General features: G+C 48.0%; 1 protein-coding gene across 1 annotated transcript in view; it reads left to right on the top strand.

Annotated features, from left to right (window-relative positions):
• Window positions 1-16,542: 16,542 nt before the first annotated feature.
• The window catches only part of MIS18BP1 (MIS18 binding protein 1), a 22,784-nt gene continuing 22,475 nt past the window's right edge, over window positions 16,543-16,851 (top strand). Inside the window, exon 1 of the mRNA XM_026849163.1 lies at window positions 16,543-16,636. Within this exon, the coding sequence (XP_026704964.1) occupies window positions 16,543-16,636 (94 nt within the window). The remainder of the gene's footprint in view (window positions 16,637-16,851) is intronic.

Raw genomic sequence — 16,851 nt, 5'->3', positions numbered from 1 at the left:
TTCTATTCTATTCTATTCTATTCTATTCTATTCTATTCTATTCTATTCTATTCTATTCTATTCTATTCTATTCTATTCTATTCTATTCTATATGAAAGATATTACAGAAGACTTTAAATTACTTTTCTGAGAACAAAAACCAGGTCTTGCTAGTAACAGTAGGGCCCAGATAGTGCACTCAGTATGTATCTTCACCAAAGAATCACTGAAATAAAAATTCACAGTAATATTTCAACCTTGGTCTTGACAAATCTAAGAGCATGTCAAAGAAAGGCTTGAGACAAGTGAAGAATTGTGGGCTTCGTTCTAATGAAAAGGTCTGTAAGCACGGCTTTTGATTTCACAAGTTTCTTATTAAAGGAGCAAATTTAAGAAAACTGGACTGAGGAGTTTGTACCCATCAGTGCAATGAAAGTCTGAAGATGCTAGAACTCCTAACGCATTGATCTGAAAACCAAGGAGGGCTATTCATATGACCCAGTCTTTTCAAAAAGGGTGTGGGGACTACAGCATCTCTACAACTGCTGCTTTGGAAATTGATGAAAAATATATGGACTACCTGACATCTTAGAGAAATACGTGGGAATGGCAGAACTGTCAAAAATCAAGTGGGTTTAGACTTTGCAAATGGCAGAAACCCACCATCAAACACATCAGAGGAAGCACGGAACTAACCTGAGATGGGGAAATTCTCACGGCCAGCCCTGCCCATACGAACATACTGATGCCAGGCTCGATCTTTTAAAGCGAAGGTTTTAGCAGGATTTTTGAGCTCTGGGAGAAGTGCCACTCTGCTTCTGTCGCCAGGCCAGCAAGAGCCCTGCTGGATGAGAGATCTCTGCACCACGCTCACAGCACAACCCAGGCAGACCCTCAAAGAGCTTGGCTTATTTCAGTCAAAAAAATAAAACAAAAAAAAAATGCTGTAAGAGGGCATTTTTTCTCAGTGTATTCAAGGACACAAACATCAGGGAAGGAGAAGAGATGTTAAAACTAAAAGGCAAAAATGCCTGCACAATAGTAAATGGTATAAAATAGTCAGAAATCCAGGCTGGAAACCTGAAGATTTATAAACCTGATGTCAGTGAAACTGAGACAGCCTCTCAGCAGTAGTGATAGAGGCAAAACCCCCTCTGCTGTGCTTTAGGAGGCAGTTTGCTCAGCCTGCAAGGATTATTACATGAGAGGGGCTTGTTAAAAACGTGCAACCCAGAACTATCTTCCATCAGTGCTAGTATTAGAGAGGTCCCCATCTGGATGTTAGCTCATGTGGTTACCTGTATGTGTACAGGCGGTCCCAGCGCAGCAAGATTGCTCATCCAGCTGAAGTCAAGCACCCGCTGAAGCCAGATTTATGCCACCATGAATAACTCAGCTGGTAATTCAGCTCCCTGTCAGGAGCTTGAGGCCAGGAGGTTGGCTGCTTTCTGGATCACCAAACAGCTCCCTGCACTTCGACTTCAGTTTTACGGTCTGAATGGAGTTATTGATTGGAAAGGTTCCTCCGCTGCCTCCCACTTTCACGCCAAGCAACCCCAAACATTTATCAGCAATTTTACTCTGGAAAAGGCATGAAAGAACTAAAGTTCAGTAGAAAAGCAATTACGTGAGGCAAAGGGAGCCAGGAGAGACATCCTGTAATCCTGGCCCTGCTGTTAGCCTGCCAGCTGACTCTGGGCACGTGCTCCTGCTGCTGCCCTGCCTGCTCTGCCCGAGCTCGCTGGGGACGGGACCATCCCCCAGGGGTCAATACTTGGGCCAAAACTTCATTAACAGCCCGGATGATGGCACAGAGCACATGCCTCAGCAAGCTTGCAGATGGTACAAAATTGGGAAGGGCAGTTGACAGACCAGATGGACCTGTTGCCATTCAGGAAGACCTGGACAGGCTGGAGAAACGGGCTGAGAAGACTCTCATGGAGTTTAGCAAAGGGAAAAGCAAAGTCTGGTAACTGGAGGGGAATAACCCCACGCACCAGGATATGCTGGGGGCCAACTGCTGGCAGAGGAGCACCTGGTATACAACCTGAACGTGACCCAGCAGCACGGCAAAGACAGCCACCAGCCTCCCGGGCTGCATCAGGCAGAAGTGGCCAGCTGGTCAAAGAAGAGACTGTACATGGAGAGAGTCCAGCAAAGGCCCACAGAGATGAGGAAGGGACTGGAGCGTGTCTCGTGGACAGGCTGAGAGAGCTGGGGCTGCTCAGCCTGGAGAAGGGAAGGCTCAGGAGGATCTTATCAGTGTATGTGGATACCTGATGGAAGGCTGTAAAGGAGACGGAGCCAGACTCTTCTCTGCGGCACCCAAGGAAAGGACAAGAGACAACTGGCACAAACTGAAACACATGAAGTGTCATCTAAGCATAAGAAAAAACTTTTTGAGTGCAAAGGCAAATGAACACTGGAGCAACTTGCCTGGACAGGCTTTGAAACATCCATCCATGGCAAGAGTAAACCCACCTGGACACAACCCAGAGCAACCTGCCCAAATGGACCCTGCTCTGAGCGGGGAGTGTCTGCAGACACCCCTCCAACCTCAGCCACTCCGTGATTTATCCAGCTCTCATGGGGAATAGAAACGGCACCAGGCTGGACTGCCCGAGCCAGGCATCCCAGAAACACGCTGGAGTTGCTCGGAAACGTTCATCTTCCTGCATGAAGATGGTGCGCACCTTTTTGCAGGAAAATGAATAAAAAATGAGAAATTTGGAAACCTGGAGTGTGATTTGGGCCTACACGGCCCTGTATGAGCTCTCAGACCTGAAAGATGTTCCTTCCCAGGCAGATGCCTGAGCAAGGCAGCTCATCTGGCAAACAGCCAAGGGACTGGTAAAATGATGTACTGAAAAAATGGCAACACCACTTTTAAATTGTCTTAAGTGCTCACCAATGAATAATCTGCAGGTAGACAACATCTACTTTGCTAATGGCTTTATAATTTGTGTTGTGTTAAGAACAAGCATTAGCATGGCTAAAGATTCCTGCATTCTGCTACATCGAAATGTCTCCGATGTGACAAAAATAGAAAGCAGCACCAAAGAACATATTCTCAGACAAAACAGACACTGCTTTCCCTTTTCCAGTACACATTTATACATGTTTTACAGTTAACACCCGTAAATATCAACACTATTGCAATCTGCTATTATTTAAAACCAGCTGCACATACTTTGCAGGCACCAGACTGGCCAAGCACTTTGCCTTTTGCTGGAAATTGGTTTAAATTGTTTAGCGCATGCCTCTGGCAGATGTCCCTGGGGGTCAGGCTGGAAGAGGATCTGAGGAAGGGGAACTTCTCCAGCCCTCCTGTGTGGCAAGCTGACCAAGAGCTGTGGCTCTGGGAGCTCCGGCAGCACCCGGCCCCGGCAGGGGCAGCACAGGGGGTGGACAGGGCAAACTTACCCACCGCAGCGCCGGCCAGGGGCTCTACTCCTCGGCAAAGAGGACTCAGCTGCTCTTTACAGGGGAAGGGGACACACACTCCAGTTTACCCACAACCACTCAAACATACTTTTTGATTTTTCTTTGTTCAGAAGTGCCTGTCAGAGCCACCTTGGCCTCTGGTTCCAGGGGACTGTGCTGCTCCACACCTCCGAACTGGGACGCTTCCTCAGCTCCCCCCTCGGTCCCACCTGCTTCCCGCTGTGTTCACTCCCAGCCCTTTTTCCTAACCCTGGACATACCTCTGCCCACGGAGAAATGCAGGCACAGAGAGATGAGATGCTTGCTGTGGCTCGGAGGCAGCAGCAGATGCAATGCCAAGTCCCACAGGGCTTTCAATCAGAGAGGGTTCATCAAAGAGCCAGGAGAACCATTAAAGAATCTGGAAGTTTGCCTTAGAGTAAAAGACTTCAGAAGTTGATCTATTTAGCTTATCAAAGAAGATTAAGGAAAGGCCTGATCACAGCTTATACAAATCAGCATGTGAACGAAACCTGCAGAGAAAACTCTCCCACATAACAGGGTAGGGAAGGACCATCAGATCTCCTGTGGTCCCTTTCTGCCCTCACAATCCATGTAAAAATATCACCCATTTTTTTACGCTCCTTAAGATTCAAAGCCTGGAGGCTGAATTTAGACAACTTCAGGGCATAAGGAATGGGAATTTTTTTTTTTTTGGGGGGGGGGCGGCATACAACACAACACAAGTAGTTCCTGGAGCAGCAGAACCATGGGTGTGAGGGAGACAAGAACATGAGCAGCGTCCTGCAGGTTGACCCTTGGTCACCTCTGTCCCCAGGCTCCACTCTTAGAGCACCAAGGGGAAATACTCTGTGGGGTAGAGAACTGGGCTGTTCTCTGCTGTCCATCCTCCCACACCCCCCAGCAGCATCACCACTGTAGCAGGGGTGTCAGCAGGTTGGCCCTGATGACTCCTCTTTGGACTGGTCTCATCAGGGGTGATTGGATGCATTTCTAAATGGATAAAGTGGAACAGAAGAATGGACTTCATCAGAGAAGAGACCAGACGGTGTGATCACAGACACCCCTCTCTGCCCTCATCAGCAGTGAACAATGCAGCTCTGTGGTAAGTGCTTCTCAGTGTCACCGCAAAGCGGTTCCACGTGGCTCCCAGGCAGAAGCGAAGTGACACGGCAGTGTTGTTACACCGTTCACACAAAAGATCTTCTGAAAGCACCTCACATTCAAAACATCTTCTGGATGGGTATTTCTGCCCTGGCGCGGACTCTAACACCGCAGGCAGGGCGCAGGCAGGGCCCCACATGGATCTGCACGTAAAACACGGGCCCAAGCTCTGCCCCAGCCTCCCATCAGTCCCCCAAACCCACCTGTAAGACGGGGTCTGTAGTTTCTTCTCCTTTTGGATTCAACAAGGCTGGAAAGCCTTTGGATCACTGGTTTGGAACTCACTTACTGATCTTTGTTCGGCATTCAGAACAAATCACCGTTAGTACAAAAGAATCCAAGAATCAAAGGTTTGCGGAGCTCAGCACCCTGGCTCTGAAGCTGGCCTATAAGCGGGTGTCTTGGAAAAAAGACCAAACCAGGAAAACCACAGAGGACTCTGCCCAAATCATTGTCCTAGTTTGCAACTTTTTAGGTCACAGACTTCTTCAGACACGTTTTGATCTATTTGTTACTTGTGAGGTTGTTCCCCTTCCATGAATGGCAATGCTGCAACACAAATAACGCTGCTAGGAAATGACAATCACAGCAAAGCTCAGTTTCTGTAAGACAGCCCTAATTATGAGCCACAGGAATTTTTAAACTTCTACATTACTTTTGCATAACCTCTTGCAAAATCTTGGGACAGCTTATGACAATGTGAAACCATCTCACCTCTCACGGAAATAATGTCAAACTCTATAATCACAATGTGCTGCTTCCTAACGACGGGCATAATAAATCTGTCCCTCCTAAATAAAAATCAGACATAGTTCCGTGCAATCCATGGAGATTACTTGAAGGGATCACTTCTGAAATAAACACAAAGGATAAGGAAAATTACAGACACAAGTAAAAATAAATTCTTACCAATAAGGAAAGGACAACAAGGATGTTTTAAAAGAATAACAGTGGAAATTATAGTAATAGCTTACATCTGTTATTGGGAATGGACAGAGTAGCTATTAGTGCTAGAGAAAGCATTCAACAAATATTTATCTTTTGTGCTTGTAAAGACACTTTTTACAGTAATAACAAGGTATTCTCTATTCAACAATGGCTGTTTAACTAAGCAGATTATTAACCAGCCATAACTGAAGCTAATCACAGACAATTTTCAAGACATTTTAAAGCCATTTTGGTGAGTTTTTAAAAGCAGTTCCTTGACTAATTACACACATGTTTACCAAATCTTATCACCCTCAGGAAAGGACAGAGGAGTGGGGGCCTGGAGAAGCAGAGGGCTGTAATCATGGGATTGAAAGGGGCGAGCTGGATGCCCCTGAAAACTCCAGAATGGTTAACGTGCCAGACCTGACACGGGCCGACAGGGATAGAGTTCGGATGGCAGCATTAATCACTAGGATGCTGCAAAATTGATTGGAATTTATAAAAACTAGATATGAATAAGCCAAATGTCTTATAGAAAACCTTATGCCAGAATTGCAGTTATTAACCAAACTGGAAATTCTCCTGTCAAGCATCTGAGGACGCATGATGAAAGATGCTCCCCGAAATTCCTGCTGCTCCTGTGCAAGCAAAGCGCTGATCTCGTTAGAGAAGACCTGAGTAGCTCTGACCACCTGCTTCAGAAACACAAACTCGGAGACAAACTGCTCTAGAAGCAGCAGTGAAGTGACAGGGCTCAGTGCCTCCAGCTGAGACAAAGCGTGACTGCTCTCTAGGGACACACCAGGGAGAAAATACCAGTGAAGGGAGAGAATTCAGTGAACAGCACAAGAACCAAGAGTTAGCAATTAGCTACAAATACATTTACACTGGAAACAAGAAGGCGGCGTCTAACCACTAGAGAAGACATATTGAGGAATACACTCCAGTTGCAACAGTCTGGCAATAGGGAAAATAAGCAACTAGTTAAAAAATGAGCCCAGCTTATGACAGTAGAGAGGTAGGACTGAAAGTAACTATTCGGGAGCCCTTTATGGAACCTGTTCCTAAGGAAAGGCTATGGCTGACCCCAAGGGAAGCTGCTGAGGGGTTAGCTCAGGTGTCTGTGGGGTGAATCTCGGATGCACAGGCAGGAGAACTGAAACTACGGAAGGGATCAGCTTTTATGAAGGGGCTGGAGACCCAGGATTCAATCTCCAAGTGGCCTCTGCAAAAGGAACAGGAAGATCTGAGATGCGGAAAACCTGCCTTGCATAGGGAGATGAGAGAAGCCTTTCGTATTTCACTTCACAGAGCGAAAGGATGTGACCTCTTCACCACCTGCACGGTCTGAAAGTTTCTGGCATTAGACCGCTCTTCATTCCAGCTGAGAAAGCAAGAGTGGAAACTAAAGTGAAACAATTTCAGGTAGGAGGTGAAGTACATAATTTTAACACTGAGGTGACAGTCATTGCAACAACTTAGTAAGGATTGTGGGTGGTTTCTTAATCGGATCAGAAATCATTCCACAGAGGTGCTGAGCTCTCCTAAAAGCCACCGGGGTCCAACTGAAAGGAACTGGGAAAGTAATTCCTCTGGCCTGCGTGACAGCAACATTCAGACTGCACAGCCCAAATACTTCCCTCTCGTCCCAGGATGTGTGGGAGCGGCCGTAGGCAGCGGCAGAACCCAGCGTGGCGAGGAGACACAGCTTCCGAAATCCAAGGCGAGCAGAGCTTACCTGTGCACCACACAACATTCTCCTCAACCCTCGCTCATGCTTGTGTTCCTAAAAATCACCGCGGGGGAGGGGGGCACGTTTAAGCGCTAAACGTTGTAAGCGTTACGAGTAAGTGCGGTTTCAGCCGAAGTCCGCTGGAGGCAGAGCTGCGCGTCCAGAGCCGCCGCTCCGGCGGGGCACGGAAGGCAGCTCCTGCCACCTCGTGGAGACGGAACCCAGCGCTTCGCCTCCCCTCTGCACAGCCCGCGGAGCCCGGCCCTCCCACCCGCATGCAGAAGAAAATCCTCTGTGAGGCGAGGAGCCCCCCCAGCGGTGCTCGTACCGTGCGTGGCAGCGGGGAGGGACGCGGGAGCTGGAGGGATGCGGGGAGGCTTCCCGCCGCCCAGCGGGGCTGCAGAGGAGACGCTTGGCATGGAGCAGCACCTCTACACCCAAGACTATGCCAAAATCCAATTTTGAAAGGTTGCATGAAGTAGATAATCTCTAAGCAATAAAATATTTTAAAGTCCCTTCTTGTACCTTACACAAAACGTTACGAGATCTAAGAAATACTCCTTATACATCATTCAAATGGGTCTTTGTAAAACAAATTAGGAATTAGCTCCTTTTAGAATTTAAAACAAGTGTCTGGATAATGTTTGAAAAACGGCATCAATTCGGTTTTAAACTTTTTATAAAATATGCTTAGCCAAATTACCACGTTAGCAGCTTAATACTGCAGCTGAAGACATTTAGCACATTAATGGGATCTGGATGCACTGAACAAAACCGGATCAGAGTCCATACTGGATACTTTTCTATCACGGCAGTGAATAGGCCTTGGAAGGTTTAATTAGCACACTTAACAAAAGCAATTTTAGGCTTTAAATGTTTTTGCTTCATCTGTAAGAAGCTATAAATTGCCACACTACCAAGCACCCCCCTCCTGAGCCTGCTCCTAAGCCAGGAAAACCGTGAGCACTTGAGTTTCGCAGGTGTTGAATCGCAGCACATACTTCTCCCCAGCTCCGCAAACATCCCCGCATTCCTACGTCCTCCTCCTTTCCATCTTCCCTATCTGGTTCTCACTGTCACCTGAGCTAAAATCCTCTTGCCCCCAGCAACTCCCTGCTGCCTGCAGCAGGCACCTGCTGGCACCCCACCGCTCTGCCCTCGGTCCTCGCTCACCTCTGCCAGCAGCGGTCTCACTCACAGCCCCCGCCCCAGCTGCCGTTCCTGTGTTGCTGGCTTGCAGATCAGTCAGTAGGTGGGCATCTACCTAACAGGAGGACAAATGGGTCAGAGGTGGGTCTTTTCCCCCTATCTGGTCACTATTTTCTCCAAACTTGAGCTTCTCCATCAACTGTGCTTGACACGAGCCAATGAAACCAAAAGCCTCTGGCCAGGAGGATGGGGGGAGCAAGGGATGGAAGAGCAACGCGGCTGTAGAGACACAGCACACCAGCACATCTCGTCTCCTCATGAGACCAGCCCCAAACCTTTATATCTAGACCGTGGGGAAGCTGAAAGCAGTGCTCACCGCCCTGACCAGCGCTGCCTCGTTGTGTTCCTCAGCTCCATCCCATCCACCTACTGCCTTCTGTCCCATACGTGCCTTAGAGCCCTCTCGTACAGTGCCTGGCACGAGCAGCGCTGACCTGTGACTCTATGTTAGAAACAGAATTATAAAAATAGAACAAGTGTGCTCTCACATTCCTGAGGAAGCATTCTCTCCTAACCCCTCGTTTGCTGAGCGGATGTCCTGAAACGAGCATATTTACAATGTTAATAGCTCTTTAGCTTATCTGCCATGTCATCCCAGCTATCCTGAGCACTCCTCTGGAGGACACATTTGTTCCTCTATCAGTATTCCTGTGGTGATTCACCAGAGGAAACTGGTGAGGTGATACACACCCCGCAATTAACACCAAGTACAACAAACTGGTAAAAGCGATGCCAAGGCTAAGGCAGAAACACATGTCTTATCTCACTGTGACCCTGCCATCAAATCAACCTGTGCTATTGCTTGGCTCCGACGTTCCTGATGTGGTTACTCCTGCTGGAGCAAGGCAAGGCCAGTAACACAGCCAGGAACTCACTTCGCATAACCCCAGCCATCTGCAGCACAGACTTTTGCACCTGCACTGGTCATCTCTACACACCCAGTGGAAAAAAAAGAGGCGTTCAGGTATCTACTTTCACGTGGCTTCACAATGCCTCTCCTTCAACTACAGAGGAAACCTAGAGAAAAGGCTCTGTGGGTGTGACGCCGGCAACTTCTACCTGCAGGGACTGCCACAGCTTTAGAAAGCTCATGTGCTTAGGAGACAAAAGATACAGGTGAAGAAAAAACAGGGAAGGGAAAAGGAAGAGGGAGGAACTCCCTTTAACGTGAACTGTTCAAGCCTGCACGTGCAGTGGGAAAGGGAACAAAGATTTGTAAAAGGAGGTGTTGATGGGAAAGATGTGAAACACTGAAGCAATCCAAACAAATAATCCTATCAGTCGATGAGGATTGGTGCCATGGCCATCGTGCCAAACGCAGAAACATAATCCTGATACCCCAGTGGAAACTTCTGTGCTAGAAGTTAGATCCCACTGGTGGGCAAAACGGGGAAGTATAGGCCATTCCAGGCACCATAAGTTCCCTCTGACCTCTGAAAAATAAAAGCAGAAATTAGGAAGGGAAAAGCGTAGAGAACAAAGCTGAAATGTACTGAGAAGGGCAAGGTCATTAGAGAACAAGTATCATTAGAGAACATACAGATAGAGCTCTCTGGCCTTTGCTTTGCACCATGGAGGGAACCGCCCAGGGACACGGAGCTCCTCTTCCATCTTCCCTCCCGCATGCCCCACTCCTGCTTCCTGGCAGTATCATCAGAGGGCTGTAATTCTTTTTATCCTCTCTTTCTATTCCTTTGTGAGTGCTTCTTTCATCACAGCCCTGAAAGGTAATTATCACTGGAAACTTAGAATTAAACAGAACCAACCCCATCTCCTCTGCTAAGAGTTCACTTAATAGATGAAATGGCTTCTACAAATGTCCTTGCTCAGAGGGACAAGGAGTAATTTGGTATGTCTGGAGGTTGGCTGCACTTCTGTTCCAATCTGTTTGCAAGGTACTCTATCTGGTCCAGTCCTTTCTCTTTTCTGTATCTCAGTTGCATCCCAGCCCTTCTCCACTTTTTCAGGCCTTTGCTCCACTGACAAAGAAGGACAGCATCTCAGAATCCCGAGCCCGAGTCTGACGCACAGCCCGTGGAGGTATGAGACAGTCAAAATGCTCGGCGTGCCACTCAGCCACTCCTCAGTGCCTGCACTTTGCCTCTTTCCTTTCTGCTCAGCATCGTGCTTTTTGTTCATGGTCAGCCCGCTGACCTTGTACCAGTCCTTCTGGCTCCTTGTCTTGGAATTTACCTTAAATTAGAGGTTCTTCAGTCTCCTGACATTCTACCCAAGGTCCTGATCATGCTTTTGCCTTTGGCTCCTCCAGCTGCCTCTCGCTCAGACCTCAGGTCCTAATTTTGCCCTTGGCTATCTTTGGCCTCTGCTTTTGAACCTCTCCCTGCTCAGCCCCTAATCTTCATTCCCAACTGCCCACAGCTCGGCTGGGATTCCTCCCGGGGGTTGCAGGGTATCTCACTGGCTTTATGGAACCAGTGAGCCAAGCCCAGCCATGATGTCTTCCAGGGAAGCATGGCTCTGTTCTGTTCCCAGCTTTCTTTTGAGCTTCCTGAAAATGATAACAAATACACCACAAAATGACAGGAAAACAGTAGAGGAACTTTAAAAAGATGAACAGGGGCTATTAAGAGACTCTCATTAAAGACCAGATTACTCAGTGCAATAACAATGAAAAGGAGCGACTGGTTACTAAGGGATATGGCACTGCAATAGGTGATATTGATATGCTGAATAAACAGAAACAAAAATAAAAGCCCTAGAGAAAAGCTCAAGACATGGCTCTGAGCACCATTGCTAAATCAGCAGGAGAAGAGTTCACAGAAATCCAATTAGCAAGGCCAGAAGCAAGAAGAGCAGGCCAAAGTGTCAATCAGCACAGCAAACAGCCAGCATGAAGGTGGAATGTAATAAAGACATCCAATCCCAATGTGAGATACAGGCAAGCACGCACGGTAAGGACAGGAATGGTTGCCTACTCCTAAAGTGGAAAAAATACAAATAATTTAACTGAAACTTCAAATCTGATCTAATTCAGCCAATTTATTCCTTTATCTAGGAAGTCTGACCAATAATCGAACCAACTGACTGTTAGCATATAGAGAGAGTATACAGGTATAGCTAGCGGTTCAGGAACCAGAAATGCTCTTAAAAAATATTTGTTAAATGACACCTTTAAATCTGAAACAAAAGATAAATGCTTAAAAATATCCTGAGAGCTCTCTCCAGTTGCAAGTTTCGGACTGGATCCAGTTTGAGACACTTTACCAGTGTCCCACTCTAAACGGGAGAGGCTCACATCTCTGAAAATTAAAATCTGTCATGGCTCTCACATCCAAGGATGGGACCAACTAAAAATCATCTGCTGCTTTTGCAAGTCTTGGGCAACAGTTACTCTGGTTGTTTAAAACTGGTTCTGCAGCAGAGCTTCCCGCTGCTCTGCTCCAACACCAGGGAAGCGACTGAGCAAGGCCCCAGCCTGCGAGTCACACTCAACATATGAAAAGTTGCATGAACAATGTGTTCGGGCCATGCCACAGACTTCCACCCTTCCCTCTAATCTTATAAGTGGCTAAACTTGTGCTTAACTATCCTGACTAGTCCCACTAACTTATTAATTCTGGCTGGTGTTGAGAAGACCAGCTGGTAAATGAGTTTTGTGGAAAGTCAGCTCAGAACACAAAGCTCTTTTTCCCTGGGCAAGGAGGAAGAGGAATTTCCCTAACTTTGGAAAATGGAGCACAGAATACCACAGAGATTTCTCCCAGCAGAGAGCACGCAGGGACGTCAGCAAGTCTGACTGGGCCAAAGGCATTCACGAACCAGAGAGGCAAGCGGGGGGAAATGCAGAACTCCCTCACCACGCCCTGTCCAGTCACAAACCCCACGTTTTCAAGTGTTGCTCCTGGAAGTCTTCGAGCATTTGAGATGGTTCAGGCAGGCCCTCGGGCCGGAGGGAATCCTCGGTCACAGTCAGCAAGCTGGGAAAAAATGTCACCCTGCCTCTGCTGATGAAGGCAGACGTGATGTCCTGTCTGAGCTGGGCACGGGCAGTGCTCAGCCGCTGCAGGTGCTTTTTCACCACAAAAGGGGATGGTCAGCTGTGTATATTCCAAGACAGCAGGTGGCAAGACACAAGTTTTTTCTACAGGAGGATGGAATCCAGTTATCACCATCAAAATTTCTTCTGGTAACTGCAGCAAGCGATCGGCATTAACTATCGCTTCTCTAATGTCAGTAAAGGCTATCACTTCTCTAATGTAATTGAAAACATAAGTGTCTCCAAAATTTCCATTAGGTCATCAAAAAAGCTGTAAGAAACCTCCTCATCCTCACTTGAGAGAAGGCCTGCTGTGGCCAGGACCAGGAGGAACAGGAGCAGAGGCAGAAGCAGCAGAGTTCTGAGCGAGGACTTGGCCGCATTCCCCAGGCCACACCGTCCCTGCGGCTCAGCCGTCTTCGTGGACTGACTCCAGCAGGTCTCCCGAGTCTTTGGGACCTTCTAATAATCTGGCTCTCAGAACAGGGAACATTTTCTGTATGAGCCTGCCCATGAAAATGATGCTTTAGGACATTTGCTGGGCTTTGCCAGAAGCAGGCGGGGGACAGCACGAAGCTGTCACAGCGCATACTTGCCTGCCTCACCACAGGGTCATTCTCATCTTCAGGACTGACTTATTTCACTGAATACCTGCCAGCCCTCCAGCAACTGAAGCAAGCTTAGGTAAAGATTCCCCAGCTAAGAGCTTTACTGTAACTGATTCATTCAGCTGCCCCAGAGATCGTCCTACAAAAGAACCAGGAACATAAAACATAGGCTAGAGACCTGAGATCCACTGAAGTCTCTCTGTAATTTGTAGCAGGAAAAGGTTTAAATAGGTTTAATGGAGGTTGTTCTGTATTTCTGCATTTTAAAGACAGTAATAAACCATCTTGTATATACCTATACACATACATATATGAAATGTATGAGTATTCTTTTCTGGCCCCCCCCAACAAAGGAAGCAGTAAGGTATTTTTTAGCCATACAATTAATTGATTTAAGATCTCAAAAATCCAAATGAAGGGTAAACAATGATTAGAAAAGTATGGGAAATTAAGATAACAATTATTTTTCTCCTAGAAATGGGAGTACACCTTTCATAAAAATCTGAGTAAGGCGCAGTAAGGGTATCACCAGTAAGTCACACAGCAGTCAGCGAGGCAGATGGGTAGATATGACCAACGTAATTACTGAGCTACCAGAGAAATAGCTCCAGACAGGAAAGGAGCAATAAAAGACTAAGCTTCTTCACAGAGCTTCACAATAACTACAGGAATACAGAATGGAAACCCTGAGGGCAAGAAGACATTTCTTTAATTATCAGCAGTAATCTATCTTGGCTAAATAGGATACAGTAAAAGATTTCATTTTAAACGAGCTCCCTCCCTTTGCTCCCATCGGAACCTTGTTTTGGGAACACAGAACATTTGGCATTCTCTCATGGGTGCCACAGATGACAAAGGACTAGCAGAATCTGTTTGTCCCTTTGGTCTTTCATTTGTTAGGCATCCCTCCAGGACAAAAACATTATACAGAAGAGTGATTGCCAGACTGAAAGAAGGTAAAACCACTCAGAGGACTCCACACATGTATTCGTATGCCTCTGTACTTCTTATATGTATGTATAATTTACAGGATTGCTTCACTGACAGTACTTGTTAAAAGGACACCCCCCAAAAAAGAGAAAACCTTAAGTATTTCCATGGAAAAAAAAAGTGAAAAACCATGTACCCTTCAGCCAAACAACGTATGAGGGGGTTATTTTCAGTTTTACCACACACTACAGATCTGGCTCTGAGATTACTGGCTTTTTGAACTGCTGGGGTGTCACCCCCAGCCCCACACTAAGGCTGACACCTGGGTGATTCCCCCAGCCCTTCCCAAGGGGGGTGAGTTTCCCTTTAGGCTTCCCCCCAGGGTGGGGCGGCCTTGCAGACAGAGCCCTTGGGTAAAGGAGCCCCAGGGGTCCCGCAGGGAGTGACCCAAGGTCAGGGGTCCCACGCAGGGAGAACAGCGGGCACCCCTGGCAGGAGGGGCAGTGTCTGTCTGTGAGGGGGATGCCCTGGGCAGAGTTCCCTGCTGGGGAAGGACCTCCCGCCTCCCTGGGACTGGGCTCCGCTCAGCTCTGGCTTTTGTAAACGCGGGCTCTGTAGAGATTCGTGATGGGGCTGCCTTGGTCTTTGTGTTGGGCTGTTGCCCTGGTTGTCTCCCGTCCCTTCTCTGGGAGACTCTATTTCCCTGTTTATTGCCCCAGTGCTGGTCGTGCGGTGTCGTTGTTGGGGCCGTTGGGATTGATGTCGATGATGTATGACCTGATAGGCTTGTTTGTGCCCCCAGCGCTCACCCATGGACTGACCCTGTTGTGTCCAGTACAGTCTGGTTATGGGTTCATCTTGCTGGCTCTGTCCTTTGTGCCAGGCCTGGTAACTGGCAAAACACCTTTACATGCAATCTGCAACACAGACTTTTAGTCTTGTATTTTTGCAGGTGCTGCCAAAATAGCTTCTCTGAGACCAGTCGGGAGAATAACATTTTAGAGTTCTTCAGGCAGGCTCGGCATTTCTTTCCATACAGGTACCTGTGGCTGTGGTGGTTGGTGAATGAGCTCTAAGGGGCCCAAAGCAGGCAGCTAACAGAGGCAGGTCTGTGGGTCACGTCCCCACCTCAGTTTACGTGGCTCTAAGCAGCGTCTCAGGTTCAGCAGCACAGACTGTGTCTGCACTGGAAACCTGCCCCCAGAGGTACCTGCTCCCCCACAGAGTAAGCTCTCCTGTGTCCACAGCTGCTGTTCCAGCTACACACAGCACCCAAACTCACACGCCCCAGTGAAAACCAAGTTCATTCCTTTTACCTTAACAGCTTTCTGTACTTAGTCTGGGTTAGTCTTTCTTCTCTATATAATCAACCTGTTCTTTACGGAACAAAGAATCAGGAAACAAGTTTAAAAATTATTCAAGAAATGCTATTTAGGAAGCTCCACTGGCAGCTGGTACTCTGTACTAAAGGGGACTTGCTTCGCCCTGTTACCAAAGTTTATAAAAAGTATGTAACATACAACCACGTTAACTACACCTCCAAATCTCACAAACCTATCTTTTACTAGAAAGAAGGAACTACCACTTACTCATTTGACCTTTTTTTTTCTTTTTTTTTTTCTGAAAGAAAGTAAAAGTATGATAGTGTCTGCAAGTAACTGGAGCAAAACAAATTTTCTTTGCTTTTGATTACTTGGGCAAAAGCTGATCTGATCAATATTTAAGAAACTATGGCAGCAATAAGATACTGTTAGAGATAAGGAATAAATTGTGCGCTGAACCTTTTTTTTCTTTTCACAAGGAGCTGAACCACTGCAGTGCAATACACACTCAAGAACTGGTAACATTACAGTGTATGAAACAGAGTGCTCTCCTGCTTTCAGCTCACCAACGCTGTGCTTGCCAGGCAGAGACCGCGCCAGCTGCACGGACAGTCAGCTGTGCACAGCCCACCGTCAGACACGTAACAACTACCGCAAAATGTGAACGCAGCATCTTTCTGCCGTTCCCGCTCTAATTTTCTCATACTCTTCTTTCCCCTTCTCCAATTGCCCTCCCCACCCACAGGGCTACCAGCCCCCCGGCTTCCCTCAGAGCCCCCGGGGCCCAGGCCGGCAGCAGACACCAGCAGAGCCAGCCCAGGTGATGCCTCCACCAGCATGGCTTCACCGAGGGCAAGTGGTACCTGAGGAATCTGATGGCCTTCTGTGATGGGGTTACAGCGCTGGTGGATCGGGGAAGATTAACTGATGTCGTCTGCATGTCTGACACTGTCCTGCATGACATCCACGTCTCTAAATTGGAGAGACATGGGCTTGATGGGTGGAGTGTTCAGGGGCGAGGAGCTGCCTGGATGGCCACACTCAGAGCTGTGGTCAGCAGCTCCATGTCCCAGTGGAGAGCGGTGACGAGCGGCGTCCTCAGGGCTCGGGGCTGGGACCAGGACTGTTTAATATCGTCATTAATGACACGGACAGCGGGATCGAGGCCCCTCAGCAAGTTCCCCGCCGACCCCGAGCTGTGTGTGCGGGGACACGCTGAGGGCAGGGATGCGCCATCCCGAGGGACCTGGACGGGCTGGAGAGGGGGGACCTGCAAACCTCGTGGAGTTCCACAAGGCCAAGGGCACGGTCCTGCCCGAGGGTCGGGGCAATCCCCAGCACAGACCCCGGCTGGGCTTGCTTTGGCTCCGGTCAAACATTAATTAATGAAAAGGTAGATGATCCACACAGACAGTCTCTGCCATGGGGTTCACCAGGACAGGCTGCATCGCTCGCTGGGGTGCTGGGAGCAGGAAGCCTCCCCCTGCCCCTTGCTTCGCAGGTGCGCTGCCTGCATGCGCTACTCGAACTATTACA

Source organism: Athene cunicularia (genome assembly GCF_003259725.1).
Source record: "Athene cunicularia isolate RWA chromosome 5 unlocalized genomic scaffold, athCun1 chr5_part1, whole genome shotgun sequence".
Taxonomy (NCBI): Eukaryota; Metazoa; Chordata; class Aves; order Strigiformes; family Strigidae; genus Athene; species Athene cunicularia.
The sequence above is the reverse complement of the archived record's forward strand: the minus strand, read 5'-3'. Positions and strand labels throughout refer to the sequence as shown.